The sequence below is a fragment of the Fundulus heteroclitus genome, chromosome 4 (assembly GCF_011125445.2).
Source record: "Fundulus heteroclitus isolate FHET01 chromosome 4, MU-UCD_Fhet_4.1, whole genome shotgun sequence".
NCBI classification, from domain to species: Eukaryota; Metazoa; Chordata; class Actinopteri; order Cyprinodontiformes; family Fundulidae; genus Fundulus; species Fundulus heteroclitus.
Genome location: NC_046364.1, coordinates 14,441,168 through 14,457,710, shown reverse-complemented (window position 1 = coordinate 14,457,710; position 16,543 = coordinate 14,441,168). Strand labels below are relative to the sequence as shown.

At 37.1% G+C, this 16,543-nt stretch overlaps 1 protein-coding gene across 1 annotated transcript; it reads left to right on the top strand.

Annotated features, from left to right (window-relative positions):
• Positions 1 to 2: 2 nt before the first annotated feature.
• Positions 3 to 5,446, top strand: LOC118562832 (cell surface A33 antigen-like). Its single transcript, XM_036135707.1, has 6 exons — positions 3 to 51; positions 655 to 821; positions 895 to 1,111; positions 2,993 to 3,157; positions 3,970 to 4,086; positions 4,194 to 5,446. The coding sequence occupies exons 1-6, from the start codon at positions 15 to 17 to the stop codon at positions 4,283 to 4,285; spliced, it is 795 nt and encodes a 264-aa protein (XP_035991600.1). The 5' UTR covers positions 3 to 14; the 3' UTR covers positions 4,286 to 5,446.
• The last annotated feature ends 11,097 nt before the right edge of the window (positions 5,447 to 16,543 follow it).

Genomic DNA, 16,543 nt, shown 5'->3' with positions numbered 1-16,543 from the left:
TTTCCACCTTTGTCATGGAGAGGATTCCAACCTTGGTCCTGCTTTGTGTGGGTGAGTGTTGTTGTAAAATGGAGTTTACTTGTTTCCTTGCATGATCACACCTGTTTGTGCACTTTCAGCATCCCCTGTCTGGATTTAAAAAAAGAGAGAGTTCATTGTGGTAATGAACAGTACTTTCACTTGGACGTTTTTGTCAGCCATTACTGAAAACAATAACGTGTGCTAAAATACCCAGCAGTACTTGAACCAGTAATCAGTAGTGCACATTTTAAAACACAAGGCCTCTTTTAAAAATATGCTGCTTATAATTTAGGAGTGATGGTTAATCCAATAATTACTTTGTTAAATATAGCAACAAACAAAATTGGTAATTACTGGAAAATTTGTATTTTTACTGATCGTTTGGCGAGTGTGTCCATCACACGCTCTTGTAAGGCCTTTGTTCCATTTTCCAAAACATCAAATAATTTTAGCAAAAGCACAAAAGATGACTGACAAAACATGTGAATTGCTGTTTTTGCATATAAAACCAATAATAATAAAGTTCTACTCAGTCCTAAATGTAGACTAGCTACAGTGTTGACCAGATTTGCGTTTATTCAATAACATTATTGCACAATATTGGTAACAACCATTTGTCTTAATTTATAACAGTGTGGTCAGCTGTTGCAGCCCTCCAGGTTGACATCCCTAAGAGTCAGTATGAGTTTGCCAGAGGAGAGAACATCACTCTGCCCTGCACATTTAAAACCACTCAAAGCAATCCACCCATTGTCATCATCTCATGGTCTGCTGAGGGTCCAGACACTCCTGCTGAGGAGGTCAATATCTGCATGTTTGTTTTTTTCAGATTAATGAATTAAGATATTTATCTAATGCTGTCATTCTCAACAGACCCTCATTCTGACCCATTATTACCCCGCTGGACTCACAGACATCAGTCCAAAGTACGAAGGTCGGGTGTCTGTGGATGTAAATGTTGCTTCTGGCAAAGCTGATCTTAAGCTTTCCTCCATCACAATGGCAGAAAACAAAGAGTTTGAGTGTCGTGTCCAGATCCCCAGAGATGATTATGGGCAACCAGCAGACACAGCACGTTTGACTGTTCTAGGTAATGTTTCAGTCTAGTTTTACGTACAACACACTAAAGCCCCATTTACACTACCCTTGTTAAACCGATCCATGCCGAGCTCGGTCCGTGCTTGGATCAGTTAACCAAGCCGAGCTTGGTTCTGACGACCGTTTATATAATACGCTATCTCGGTTCCTTGGTTTCCTTGCCTCCTAGTGACGATCTGCGGTACTACTGTTCCCTAGGCTTGAAGGAGGAAATTAGGCAAAAATGGCGGCGCCCGTAACATTCAGGGAGTTATGTTTAGTTATATTTCATTGTTTGCGGAGAGTCAGGCGAAGACACCAACTTTTGGTGAATTTACTTGACAGGGTCGGCTTTTGGGAAGTGGATAAGACAAACGAACATCTAATCAGGATTTACAGATGCAGGAAACAATAGATGCTGAGGTTCATCACACTGCTAAAGCCGGGCGTACACTGTACGAGGTACTTATATACATCTCAAACTGTGCGACGGAACCGCGGGGTTTAAAAAGTTCACGACTCACGATCTGTGCAGCGCGACGCTCGGACGAGACCGAACTGCTCACACTGTACGTCGTGTCCCCTCTGGGACCGCTCGCTGTGGTGGCAGAGGCAGGCGAGCGACGGTAGGTGACAGGGACCCAGAGCAGGGGTTCGAGCCCAGCTCTGGCGAGGCCCGCAGGAGGCACCGGGCTTCGGGGGAACGGAGGGGAGAGAGGAGGGACGAGACGCACCGGCGGCCACGCGGCACGGCAGGTCGCCCGGCCCGCAACCCCCCGCCCCCCGCGAGCGGAGGAGTGCCGAAACAGGCGGCCAGCGCGTTGCGCGGACCGGACGGCTCGCCCTCCCCAACACCGGCCGGAGGTTGCTTCAGGGACGCCCGCTTCCCTCCCTCCGCTGGCGGGGACGGAGAGGAGGGGAGGGCGCCTCCTCGTAGCTCTGCTTGAACAGCAGGATGCGCTCACAAAAACCTCACGACAGCCGACTGAATTTCAAACATGTTTGATTTTCACCGACCGTCCGATTCCTGATCGGGAGATAGTCGTGAGAAGCCATTCCCCCCTCCTCCCCCCCTCCCCCCCTCTACGATCAAACTGAAATTCGGCCCGATTCAAAAAATGCTCGCACAACTGAAGAATCGGCCCGAAAAGGGGAAAAACTCGTACAGTGTACGCCCGGCTTTAAGCAGAATCATCACTGGAAATCGTGTGTCAAGGTAGGGAACTTAGTATTTTTATGAATGTCTGAAATGTCAGCTGACTGTAAGGAAATGATGCGGCCTGCTCATGCGCTCTTTGTTATTAGACAACTGGGCCAGAAAAAAACCGAGCCGAACCCACCCCTGGAACTGGGCTGCATTTAGTGCGGTCTGGTTGTGTCTGGCTCGGTTCAGTTCAGTTTGCATTCCATTTACACTCGATAGTTATCTCGGTTACCGAGCTCGGAACGATCTCGGCACGGTTAAAAAGGGGTAGTGTAAACAGGGTATAAGGATTATAATCCTATATTAATTTCAGCCATTCACACTACATTTCAGAGCTAATTTACATCCAGCAGTATTTCATCACAGAGCAAAGGCTTCTATCATCTCTCACTGTCATAGTAACTTGGAACAAACTTTTAGGGTGCAAAACCAATCACTTTTTACACATTAGAATTAAATGACTAATACTTTTATTCTTCTTTTAATTGTATCTATTCCTTTTTATATCTGTCATAATTTCATATTTTTGGTGGGGTAACTAATCTAGATTTTATAGCACAAAGTATGACAACAAGAACCACAGATTATGATCATGAAGCATGGACAGATGTTTGCCATGATATATTTTTTCAGTGATTTATCCAAGGAACTGTCAGAGACAAAAATAACCCATTGTTTTTCACTTTCAAGGGCCTCCCTCTCCACCCATCTGCCGGACTCAGGGTAAAGCAGAGTATGGTCAAAACATCAGCCTCACCTGTAATTCTATGGAAGGGTTCCCTCCTCCCAGTTACAGATGGGAGAGCTGGGATATGAACGGGACCTCTCGCGTTCAAGACCCAAGCACCGCTGACAGCAAGTTACAATTCATTCCTGGGCCTAGAATGATAAAAACGAATGATTTCATTTGTCTCTGCCAAAACAAAAATATCAACGTGTGAAATTGACAATGACTGTAAACAATTTATTAAAGTTATAAGATTAACATTAAGCTTGATTTATTTCTGACTTTTTGATGAGGATTTGCAGAATATGTGGCCAAACCACATGTTTTTGGTATCGCTGTGGGCAAGCTTTCACTATAAGTTTAAATGCATCAGCAATCAAAAATTAAATGGTCAATTACAATCTAAATTTGTTTACTGATTATATTTTGAAGCAGTGCAATTATCTGCTCAAAGACCTGCAGATTATTTCACAGTACATTGTCAGGATAACCTGTAGGTAACCTTTTAGGAGATGAATTATAATATAGGATCATAGGTATATAGCTTTAATGTATAATAATTTTTAAGATCTGGTGGATAATTCTGCCAAAAAGTAAACAATTTAGAAATTTACATGCAGTTTCAATGTGACTTTTTTCTTTAAAGTTGCTTGGCTCTTTTTATTTATTTTTAAGCTTCTTCTTTTCCTACTAAAGTAACCAAATTCGTAGATTTGTACATTTTACACAATTTAAAGTCTATGCAAAGATGGATTATTTAAGTTTAATGAAATAATACTTTTTTCCCCTTAAGTAAGATGCAATTACTCATAGACAAGGTTGTTAGTTATATTTCTTATTGCACACTATTTGAACTTTTTATTTTATTGAAGTTTCTAATATACTGTGTATAGAAAGAGCATGCATTTACAGTAACTGTAACTGATATGTTGTCCTTCAGCTGGAGGCACTCTGTCTTTGTATGACATCTCCCAAAACACCTCAGGAATCTACATCTGCACATCAAGCAACAAGGTCCAGTCAGTTAAATGCCTCATCATCCTTCGTGTCATGCCATGTAAGATAACACTGTCGTATAATTCTGTTTCTTTTTTCCCATATACATTACTGTGATTGAGAAAGATGCAAATCAGTGCCTCATCTTGTTTTTCTATATTTCTGCAGCTCCCACAAGCATCAGTTCTAATGCAAGAATCCTCACAAGAGCTGTCGCCATTTTGATCGTATCCATCATGGTCATCTATTGCAGTTGCTAAAAAAACAGTACGACCAGCTCGGGTATCTGCAACAGCACCTAATATCGTCACAAAATCTTAAAGCAGAAGTCAAACCGATCCAGTCAGGGTCCAGAAGTTCAATATCACATTCCCGCACAACGCAGATTGACAGAGATAAACATGGACCGATCAATGTTTCGTTTTTGTATTCATGCAAACAAACATACATGTGAGGAGTTCACAATGCTCATCTTTGTCTATCGTCCAACTCTAAAAGCAGAGAACACATTTTGTTGTAATGTATGTTTCAATGACAATAAAGATGATATTACTATTACTGAACAATCAGAACAGTAAACAGACACTAACAACTCTTTAAATGCTCATCACTCAGAAGCAGTTGGACTACGCAGTTAAAAATTAATCTGCATGATTTACACACAACCTCTCGCAGAAACACAATAAGTCTGTAAATTTCACAAAGCATTTCAAACGGTACATCAACAAACAAATAGCCCATGTTTCTAGCTCAGTTCCAGATCAGCAGAAACTCATTTTAGCAACGTAGGTAACTGTTACAAAGGTCTTTAGGTTATATCTTAGTGTCCAAATGCTGTCCCAAGTTGTTATATAATTTTAATCTGATGATTATGATTAATTGCAGACAACGAATCAACCAGCAGTGTATTTCCTTGTGAAATGTTTACATCATATATTTGGAAATGGAAATGATCCGGTCAGCTCATTACTGTTTTCATAGATTAAAATCCAAAAGGAGTTCACTCCTTTATCAGTTCTTCATTATATTTCAAAAATCAACATTGATTAATTGTATTTGACTTTACATAATCACATAGCATTTCCATCCTACTGTCTGCCTTGTTTTGTTCAAATTTTGGCATCTCTTTTTTTATAAGGTATTACCTTTTTTGCTACTTTGCTTCTTATCTTCTGCTTTGTCTCAATCCCCCATTTGGCCACAGCAGATGGCCACTCATCCGGAACCTTGTTCTGCTGGAACTTTCGTTTTCAAACGGATTTATATCGTTTTTAAAGTGGATTGCTGCAAATACAATGCATTAGACAGGATTACTTAAAGTTGTACCAATTGGCCAAATAACTTGAATTTGGCTGGAAACGAATAATGCCTGTTTATCTTGTAGGATGATATCTGATTTGTTGTAAATTGGTGTTATACAAATAAACTGAAGTGTAAAAAAAAAATCACTGCATAAAGGTAACTTGTTGGCACTGTGGACTGTTTCTGCTCTGCAGACCATGCAATTTTAGGATGAGCAGATTTATTTTAGTTATTTATGTTAGTGAGGAACATATTCCTATGTAGTTAATTTGTAACATTTAACCCTGGCTAGTATGACTTATTCTTTCCACCTGTAAACCATGAACATTCAGTGACAGATTTGGGATGAAATTTTGAAACAGCTCTGCCTTCATATTTAGTGCTTTACTCTCTGCTATCCTCTCTGAGGTGTCAAGGATACTGTCTTAAAGAAGCATAAGACACCAAATTTTGGGATTACAATGGCTATAAATGACTAGTTAATTCTAGGGTTCTGTAATGCCAGAGCAGACAGAGAACACAATATTCAAACCAGATAGTGTTGGAGTTTAAAATATTTTATTTAAATTAAAGTTAAAGCCCTGGTGCAGGCAAACGCAGACAGCTCTAGGCAGGAGCACACGGTTCACACTGGGCAGACCTTTAGGGGTTGATCTGGACGGGTACGCTGTGGTATAATAGCTGACAGATTCTAAGGGCTTGGCAAGGGTCGTGGTCATGAGGCAATTCAGGTCAAAATCCAAAATACTCTTGAAGCCAAACAAGGTATCAGTCAATAGCAAGGCAAGGAAATCCAAGGAACAAGAACCAGGTTGGTAATTTTACAGATTGGCAGGCAAAGACGACCGCTAGCCATCTACTCACAAAAGGTTGTCAATACTCTGACAGCATAAGATAGTGGAAATCCAGTATATAAAGGCAGATGAACAGGTGTAGGTAATTAACTGCTGCCAGAGGATCTCAGGTAAAGCAGATCACATTAATTAGGAGGTGCAGCAGGAGATCGATGAAGCAGACAGCCGGCCAGAATCACAATAAGTTTAGTCTTAATTTGACATAAATGCATGTTCTGTTCATAAACGTACTCAGTGCAATTAAACAATGTTAAAATTAATCTAAATAATTATCTAACAAGATATTGCATGATTTCACTCATCCGCAATCGAAACAACTGAAACGCGCTGGGATGAAAGAAGGAGTGGTCTGGCTGAGGAAGACTGACGTGATTTCAAAGCTAACACCATGAGCACCCCACAGGTGAGTTTCAAATGTTTCCCGCTGAAAAATGTTTAGCTAACTATGTCATAATTATGCACATAGAGCATATACGATTTCAGTTAAAGGCACTGCTATGTTCGGGCAAGGGACCGTGTGACATTTCAGAGCAAATAACATGAAAGCTAGCCTTACCGTGCTAAAACAACTTTTGCTTTGTAATACAGCCCCTCTGGTTAGCTTCTCCATTTACTGTGGCATTTTGGAAGAACCAGAGTAGATAAGCAAATTAAGGCATTGTTAACAGATCATAATGTTTTTTTTTAACAACTGTCTATTGTTGTTATTGGTGTAAACCTAAATCGGTGTTTGGATTTGATAATTGATCCTAAAACTGTCAAACCAATAACACTTCTATTCGTCCAGTCAGCCAAACTGTGTTAGGATACTATGCAGACAAAATGCATGTGTAAAGTGGGTTCTTAAGGAATTTAAAATAATTGCAAGGAGTTGATATTGACAATAAGAAAATGCTTAGGGAAATTGCTTGTGTTCTATTTTGTATGCAAACCAAAGTTTGCTCAAATTGAGTCTGCAGCCAGGAACTTGCTGACACTTTTAACAGCAACAGTTCAGACTCCAAGCCAGAATCAGCAAGCTCAGCTTGAAATTCAGGGTCCATCTCCAAGTCAGGAACTAACACTGAGACAGGCTAATGTCCAGCAAGAGATGACAAAGTTAGAAATTATGACTTTATATATTAACGTGACTACAATGTTTATCTGTTTGTTGGCTGTTTGGGTTTTGTGTGCTATATTTTACATTTTATATTTTCTTCGCAGGTCTTTTTCTGGTCTTTTCAGACGAGAAAGGACCAGTGGAAAATTAAGATTTCCTGCGCCACTCAAAGATTGTTCACCAATTTATTTTTATTTTTTTAAACTTCTGAGACCCATGACCAGAACTCCAGAAGGGTCCCCCAGGAGCTCAGGATGTTAATGGCAGGCCTCGGTAAACGCCTGATATCACTGACAGAGCACAGCAGCCATGCAGAGGTGAACGTTTCTGAAATTATCCTATAACAGTAAATATATATATATATATATATATATATATATATATATATATATATATATATATATATATATATATATATATATATATATATATATATATATATATATATATATATATAACAATGTGTGTATTCTGGAGCATGTAACAAAAGTAATTTCCCCCTGGGATCATTAAAGCAAGTCTGAGTCTGAGTAACCCAATCATTAGCACAGTGGAAACTGCTTGTAGTGATCACTGTTGTTTCAGACAAATTAATCTCAATAAGTGGATGAATGTTTTAACAGAATTGTGATGCTTTATCCAAAAGAAAAAAATCAAAATGAAGACCATCATCAGACTTCTTGATTACAATAGGCGAATTATTACTATTATGGATTTTTGCATACATTACTTTATATGATCAAGTGTTATAAGTTAGTCGATAACATTTGACAATAATTGATTAAAGTGGAAATAGGTTATAGAGGTTTTATGAACCTTTAAGATAATTTTGTTGAACTTGACTTTCAGACCCATTACCAGGTCTGTTGATCCAGAGTAAACATGGTAAGGGTTTCACTTTGGACACCAGTTAGTTCGTCCCACTTGGCGTTGGTTACTTGCATTTCAAGTTGGAACATTTTTACAAAAACAATTTTGTCTGAATCTGTTGTTACTATCCGTTATTTGAATTGTAATAATCTTTTATTAAGAAGCTATTGATTTGTTGTATTTTTTTTCTATATTGAAAAAAAAGATTTCAGCAGCCCTTCTAGCTGAATACCCTAAACTGGAGACTTTGGATGCATGTCTTACAAGGAAGCAGGTACGCAAATGTAGCGTTATTACATCTCTAATAAGTAGTGTTGCACCGATACCAGTATCGGCCGGGGCCCCGATACCGCGCTAAAATGGTGGTATTGGTATCGGCGAGTACCAACAAATAGGGCACCGATACCATTTTGATGTTTGTATGTCACTTGAACGCAGCCTTCTCTCTCCCGACACTCACTAGTTCTACTGGATTCACTTTGTATTAGTCTTTTTCTTGCTTTACAAAGGTAGCAGCTTGACAAAGTAATGATGGCAATTATTTTACATCCAAGTAGTATGCAGTTCTTCATATATACACACACACATCAATTTCAAACAGATGGTATCGGTATGGAATCGGTATCGGCTGATACTGCACAGCCAGGTATTGGGTATCGGTATCGGGGCCAAAAAATGGCATCGGTGCAACACTACTAATAAGTATTATTTTAAGGCAAGTTTAAGAATTTTGTATTTACTTTCATGTTGCAAGAGAGTGCTGGCCATCATTATTACTTAAAAAAAAAAAAAATCACTTTCCTGTTTTCCAAAATATTGAAGTAGGATGTGGCCAGAGAAAACTTAGTGTAATCCCACCCGAGTCTGAAGGCTATATTGCAAAACTGCAAAAAAAAAAAAAAAAAAAAAAAGAAGACTGCATCCAATAATGGAAGACATGTGATTTTTATCATTCCACTTCAAGATGAAATCAGCACAGAGCCACTATCTGCTAATGCCCAGAGTTCAGCAAAATGCCAAAATCGCAATGCAAAACCTGTGGGGAAATTTTACCCTTACAAGTTCTTGCTCTGCATATTAAGCCCTGTATCAAAGCAATGGAAGAAAGTGAAGAAGTAGTTTTTGATGCACTATATTCCAGCGATTCAAGCTGTCTTTATCTCAAAATGGTTTTAAATTTTAGAGAGTGTTTACTGAACTAAAGCTACAACTATTGAATTATTATTTTTTTTTATTTCCTCTACTGATTTCTACTGTTCTCCAGTCTACTGTTCTCCAATTTTACATTGCATTACATTGAAATTACTGTTATCATTTCAGCTTTTAACTTTTTGTTCTCTCTCTTTTTTCTTCATAGTAGGTACACCTGGTCTGACGTTCTGTTAGCTGTGACATCATCCAGGGAAGACAGATCACCCGCTGTTACCATCTAATGTAGAACAGATTACTGGATCAATGTGTGCTTCTGTGCTTTTTTGTCTCTCTTGTTGTCTCTCTGCTCTGTCTTCTTTAACCCCCGGTCGGTCGAGGCAGATGATCGTTCATACTGAGCCCGATTCTGCTGGAGGTTTTCCTTCCCGTTAAAGGGGAGTTTTTCTTTCCGCTGTAGCTTGATGCTTGCTCAGTATGAGGGATTGCTGCAAAGCCATGGACGATGCAGACGACTCTCCCTGTGGCTCTACGGTTCTCCAGGAGTGAATGCTGCTTGTCAGGACTTTGATGCAATCAACTGGTATATAGGAAATGTTTGACCAATCTGTATAATATGATTGAATTTGACTTTGTATAGTGCCTTGAGATGATATATAAATAAAATTGTATTGAATTGAATTAATTTTAATAGTTTATTTTCAGCATTCATAACAACAAATTTAAGTATACTCTTAGAAAGTAATGTCTACTCTCTTTTGATCAGTGATATGACAATCAATATTGTCAGTTGGATTGGTTGATCTTGAAAAAAACTTTAATTTCTACAACTATTCAGTAGATGAGTATTATGCTTATTTTTTATTTTTCCATCAAGTGTTAATTATGTGCAACATTTGAAGACAGTTTGTAAAACAAGTTTTATTTGTGTGCAACGTCTTGGCAGGAAACTTACTCCATAAAAAACCCTCATCAACAGATTGTCAAAGGAGGGCAATAATCCATGAAACACTTTTAGCCGTACAATTGAATATCAGTATAAAATGCACCAGTACAGAAAAATAAAACATAACTAAAGGAAACAGGGTGTTAGAGCCACTTGGAGAAAGAGCATTTTAATCAGGGTATATTGTAATACTTTGCAGAGAAAATGCAGAAAAAATGTACATGAAGTATGACAAAGTTGCACAAAATACCAGACGGCGAGTCAGCAAGAAACGGAAGTAGAACAAACCACAAAAAGTTACTGGGTGATATTATCAATGTTTTACATCCTGCAAGGCTGTATAATAGTTTTTCCTTTTTCACACTCACCTAGGAGGCCGTGTCTTTTAAGTGAAAAACCTTATGCACAGGCATTCACATGCAATTATAAACATACAATATATCAACGGAGAGTTGCATTTCTCCTTTCTGAATGCGTTAGTCTGCTGTTTCAGTCTAAATCTGTCTGTTGTTGTCCTTGTACAGCTCTCTACTCAGTGCCAGTTGTCAGTCGCATGAGCTCATACCAGTCCAAAAAACAAAACTCATTTAATTTCTTAGCAATAGAGGAGGAACTAACTAATAACTAATCCAGTTTTCCCATTCTTTCCATGTATTCATGAAAACACTTGGTTTTCGTTGTGGTTGTGGGACCAGAAGGCATGTACTTAGATTACCTGGTGCCATGTCTTTTCTTGTGTGTGACGTCATCCCTGAGCTCCTGCCTTGTGACTGGTTCTTCTCCGAGTGTTGGTAGCACACTGCAAAAATAGAACTAAAAATAAAAAAAATCTTCTTGAAATGAGAGAATTTTTCCTTGATTTGAGCAGGTAAATAAGATTATTTGCCAATGGAATAAGATTTTTGCACTTAATATAGGGACAATTCATCTCCATCATCTTATTTCAAGTGCTATATATCTAATTATCTTATTTTAGGGGTAAAAATACTCATTCCATTGGCAGATGATCTTATTTACCTGCTCAAATCAAGGGCAAATACATTCATTTCAAGAAAATTCTACTTATTTTTAGTTCTCTTTTTGCAGTGCACTGCTGCTATTTACATAATGTCAAAGCACAAGTGTACCAACCAGGAAACCACAAAAGATCATTGCTTCATACAGTTCTGGTTATGATAAATGTGTGCTGGAGGACATCGTGTGCAAGGGTGGTATGAAGAAATAGACACCCATTGCATGAGAGGTAAGCATATTTAATATAAAAAAAAAGAATTGCATTTCAAAGTAAAACTTCTATGATCAAGTTTTCAATAGTTTTGTCTGAACAGCTATAAACTAGTTTGAAAGCTCTTCACAAACAGGCTTAACCTTCCTGTTATGTTCATTTGTCAGGAACAGCAATGGTGTTCATGGGTCAATTTGACCTGGTGCAAGTTTAATTAACTAAAGGATGTCTGAAACAAAACAAATCCTAAAAAGCAGTGTGAATATTTTATTACTAATTATTCTATCAATATTTAGTGCAATGGAGTTCCTTACCTCTAACAGGTAATGGTTAATTTAGGATTATTTATTTTGTTCATTTTTCTTTTAAAAAATACATGTTCATGGTTCATGCTTGGTTTCTGGTCCTCTCTTGTGCTGATTTCATCATCTTTGTGAAACGTGTTCATAAGCAATTTTTTTCCCCCTTATTTGGGGCAGCAAGACAGATCTGTGGGGTCTGTGTAGGCAAACACGGAAGATTGATGCGCCCTATTCTTGATTACCAGCAGTTCAGCAGGGAGTTCAGCCACACTTAAGCCACACTTGTGAATATTTGAAACATACTATTTTATTGTAATTGTACACTGTATTTTTACATTTTCTAAATAAAACTATGAAATTCTGAGCGACAGTGGCTCAGGAGCTAAGACTTTGTCTTGCTGCTGGTTCGAACTCCTGCTCTGTCCGTCTCAGTTGTTCTGTCTGCTGATAGTTGTCTTTCCTGCTACATAACATGCCACTTGTCGATGCCACATGGGAATACAAATTGTTGCTCTCTTCTGGCTGTACCACCAAGTTTTTGTTGCAGGTTGTTTCTTATGCACATCTTCTCTAGAAATAACTCCATGATTTTCTTTGAAAGTGAAGATGGGCTTTCCTTCCACAGACCTCCCTCTTGCTTCTTCGCCTGAGAAACTTAAGCTGGATGACAGCAGCATCAACCTTGTCAACCAGTCCAACCTAGTTGTAGGATTTGGTTTTGCTGGAAAAGTTCATAATGGCATAGTCCCCAAGAGATAGATTCTTACCTTTTCTGAATAAATGCACACTTAACCCGGCCTGCTTCTTTCTCTTTGATCCAGCTGGCAGGGATATAAATTTTATTTCTTTGTAAATACTCAAAAGCCAGTCTACTACCTTTCATGGGACTTAAACCATGAAATATTGCTTGCCAGTGTCTTTGTATGTTCTGCCAGCTCTTTCTGCATTAGTTCATTAGACTTGATTGGCAAGTCCAGTTCTTTTCTGTGAATTTAAATTATTTTTTGTACTTTTAGACTTATAAAAAATTTACCTGAACTTTGTTATTTAATTATTCCTTTTAACCACACAGAGACGGCATACTTTAAATATGTTTTAAATTATTCTTTAGGTTAACAGAGTATCATGAAAGGGTTTAATGATTAAAGCAACTGTACTCTTGTTTGCAAATCAAAATATGGTCAAAATATTTTCTCAAACAATATGCAACCTTAATATAAGTAGAATACTGAAATATCTTGGGATTGTTGAAACTAGAGATAGATACATGTCTGATAAGCTTAATATAGGAGATACAGTGGGCAAATGTAAATCAATGTTAAATCGTTGGTCACAAAGAGACCTTTCACTTTTTGGTAGAATATTATTAACCAAAATGGACAGTAATTCCAAACTGGTTTATCCTGCATACTCCTTACAATGTCAAACAAAATTATTAAGACCATTAATAACTTAAAGTTTTATTTTATTTGGAGAAATAAATGTCATTACCTTGTAAAACAGGATTTAAGTACAGTAGATTGTATGTGGATGAAGGAGGCAATGCTTCATCCTGTGCTCCTTATTTCATATAATTAAAATTCATATTTTGATTGTATGAATGGGATGTTAAAATAAAATGATTGAAACTATGTTTGAAAAATCACACTCCATCTGGTTTCATATTCCTAATTTGGTCTTTAAAAAATTATGTGGACTCAATTTTCTTTTATAATGCGATTTTGACAAATTAGCTATACAATCGGATTTCCACTAACAGGTGCTTCTGTATTGGAAACTCATCTTCAAGCACAACTTTACTCCACATAACACACCAATGTGGAATAACAGATACATAGTCATTAAGAAAAGTCTATTTTTCTTGAAGAATGGTTCTGTAGAGGTGTGTAAGCTATTGCTCACTATATGGATGAAGATGGAAAGATATTGCAACATACAGAATTTTGTAAAGAAAATTCAAATTTGTTGCACCCACGCAAAGGATAAACAAACTGTCAAAGCCTTCCCTCACCAGCTTCAATCCATGGTTGGAAAGGATTTAAAATACTCCAAGGTCTCCCCTGTCTTATGGAAACTTTGTATTGAAGGTGTAGGGTTTTTTTGTGTTGTCAGATGTGATAAATTCATTAGGAATTGCCTATCCAACTTCTGTACTTCTAGTGTAGTTAGCAGGGAGTATATCCTCAAGGACTTCAGTAAGGAACAAATTAAGATGATTAGATCAAAATACTTGACGTTTTTAATCTCCCCAAAAATAAAAGTATTGCATTTTAAAATTGTAAATAAAACATATCCAACTAACACATTTTTAAGGCACTAATTTAAAATAGATGTGGATATCTGTTTTTTACATGTCAAGTTATACACTCCTTTTGACAGGATTTTTCTCAGTATTTAAAGACTAAAGGGATTCAGTTGGAGGGTATATCTATTCAAGTTGTAAAGTTTTGTTTTTGTCAAATAACATATGTATTGACTTTGGCATCAATAATGTTTTTCTATTGGTCAAACATTACATATATAAATGTCACTTCTTTAAAACAAGCCCAAAGTCTTTATGTTTAGTTAAATCTAAAAATGCTTATAAGCTGGCCTCTTTTTTTGAAACGCTTTTATTCTGACTGAACACCATAATTCTACGCATTTTTTGTAGTGTACATAATACAAGCCCCAATTAAGTGCTTTGCTCCTGTATTTTTTCCTGTGCTCCTTATTTCTTTTTTATGTATTATTTTATTTCATTTTTTGTCTTGTATTTGTACATTTAGTTCACATATTGTATAAGATATGGTACCTATTTTGTTTGTAACATGTTTGTTTGAAAATAATAATAATAAAAAATCCCACTTCTTATTTATATACGTTTTAATTGGAGCAGCAGCGACACCCTGTGGTAGACTTAAGTTATGGTAGACTTAAAAGCTCTGACCAAGATATGCTGTAGCTTCTAGCTGGATTTGCATCAAAATGTGAAAATTATATGGAGCTGGATTTGGTGAAAATCACAGCATTTATTCCTGAAGTAGCTACACTAACAGGTGATTTAGATCACCACATTACTTTCCATTCAGCATGCAGCTGGTCCAATTCTCTGCTGACAGAAAAATATTTTGCACAATAAACTGGGAAAATATGATGCATCTACACATTAAGTTATTCTCTACGACATTTTCTGTGCTGATTCAAAACATACAGCTCTGGGTTGTTTGAAGGTGCAGAAATAAAAAGAAATGAGCAATTTATCACAAATGTACCATTAATTTCTTTATTTGTTCTGAATAATAAGTGTAATATGTTATATTAATTTATCAAACAAAGATACAGTTTTCTTAAAAATAAAACGATTTTAAGGCAATAAAATTTTAACGCCATCATATATATTTCAATATCAAAAAGTGAATAATTAAATGGTACAATCTCTTTTAAAATGAGTATTGTGTTTTGGGTGAAACTTTGTTACTCAAAGCACATCTAATGCTCCAAGGGCTTTATTCAGAATCACTGGCTGCATTTTATAACAGTGGGAACAAAAGCGTTGGAAACGTGTTTTACCAGAGGGAATGTTTTGGATGGATATGGATTCTGATCTGTTCATCTTATTTAACGGCATGTCACCTTTTGAAACAAACATTTTTGAATATCTCGTACATAAATTGATTTGTATAAAGATAACCAATTTAGACCTTTGTACAATTCATTGTTGACCCATGACTCTGTTTTATTTTCTCTTTTTATGCTTTTTTTGTTGTTTTGTTTGTTTTTGTTTAATATTTTTTCATTTTTTGTTCTGTTGTTGCAATTTTGTTATGAAATGTGAAATTTTGCCCTGAGTAATCTTCCATCAGCTTTTCAGCTTCCATCTAAATACTGCTAAATATAATATTGGACAAGACACAAATGGATGAATATAATTAATTTATTTGATTTATTCATTTACAGATTAAAACTTTGGAGAACGCATGTCTATATCCATCCACCAGGGGGTGTTGCAGCACAGTCAAGCTCACAGAATAGCTGAATGCGCCGTTTTACTCATTAAGAACATTTTTCAAACCTTTATGTAAAACCAAATCAACGTGCAGTTGTAGTTCCATACATCCAAGCTGAAGGATCCAGGACACAACAGGTATAGACTACTTATCTCAACCAATCCATTCGACAAACACTGTCTGATAAATCGGTATCCCTGAATCCTTTTTCATTAAGAAAAATAAAATAAAATTGTACTGAGCACAGTACATAGCAACGCATGTTCGAGCCTGTGCCCGACAGGTAGATTGTTTTCACCGATAGGCCTAAAGCCATAGGCCACATTCTTGGAAATTCTTCCTTCCTGTTTTACTGTGTCTGTTTCTGCTGGCACCTCTGAGTCATTATATGTTCATGTGAAATGCTCCTGTCAAACCAGTCTGACCGGAAAAAAAACCTCTTTGTTAGTGTCACAGTCGCTCACATACGTTTTGGAAGTAAACCGCCGTCTGTTAATCTCTCCTCTAAAGCTCCTGGTGTTTTTCTGTCTTACAACATAAAGGTGATTCTTACAAAATGACAGCAGAATACAAAACAAAAATATTTCTGTAAAAATTATGGTGAGCAAATAAGAAGCAATGCCCCTGATCAAAATCCTCACAGTCAAACATCTTTGAACTAAGTCAGTGAGAAATCTGGAAATTAATAATTTGTTCCCGTGTTGTCAAACAATTCTTGGAAACCTGCTTTCTTTAACAAATAATCGTGACAAAATGTTCTTTTGCATGTCAGGGCAAATAGG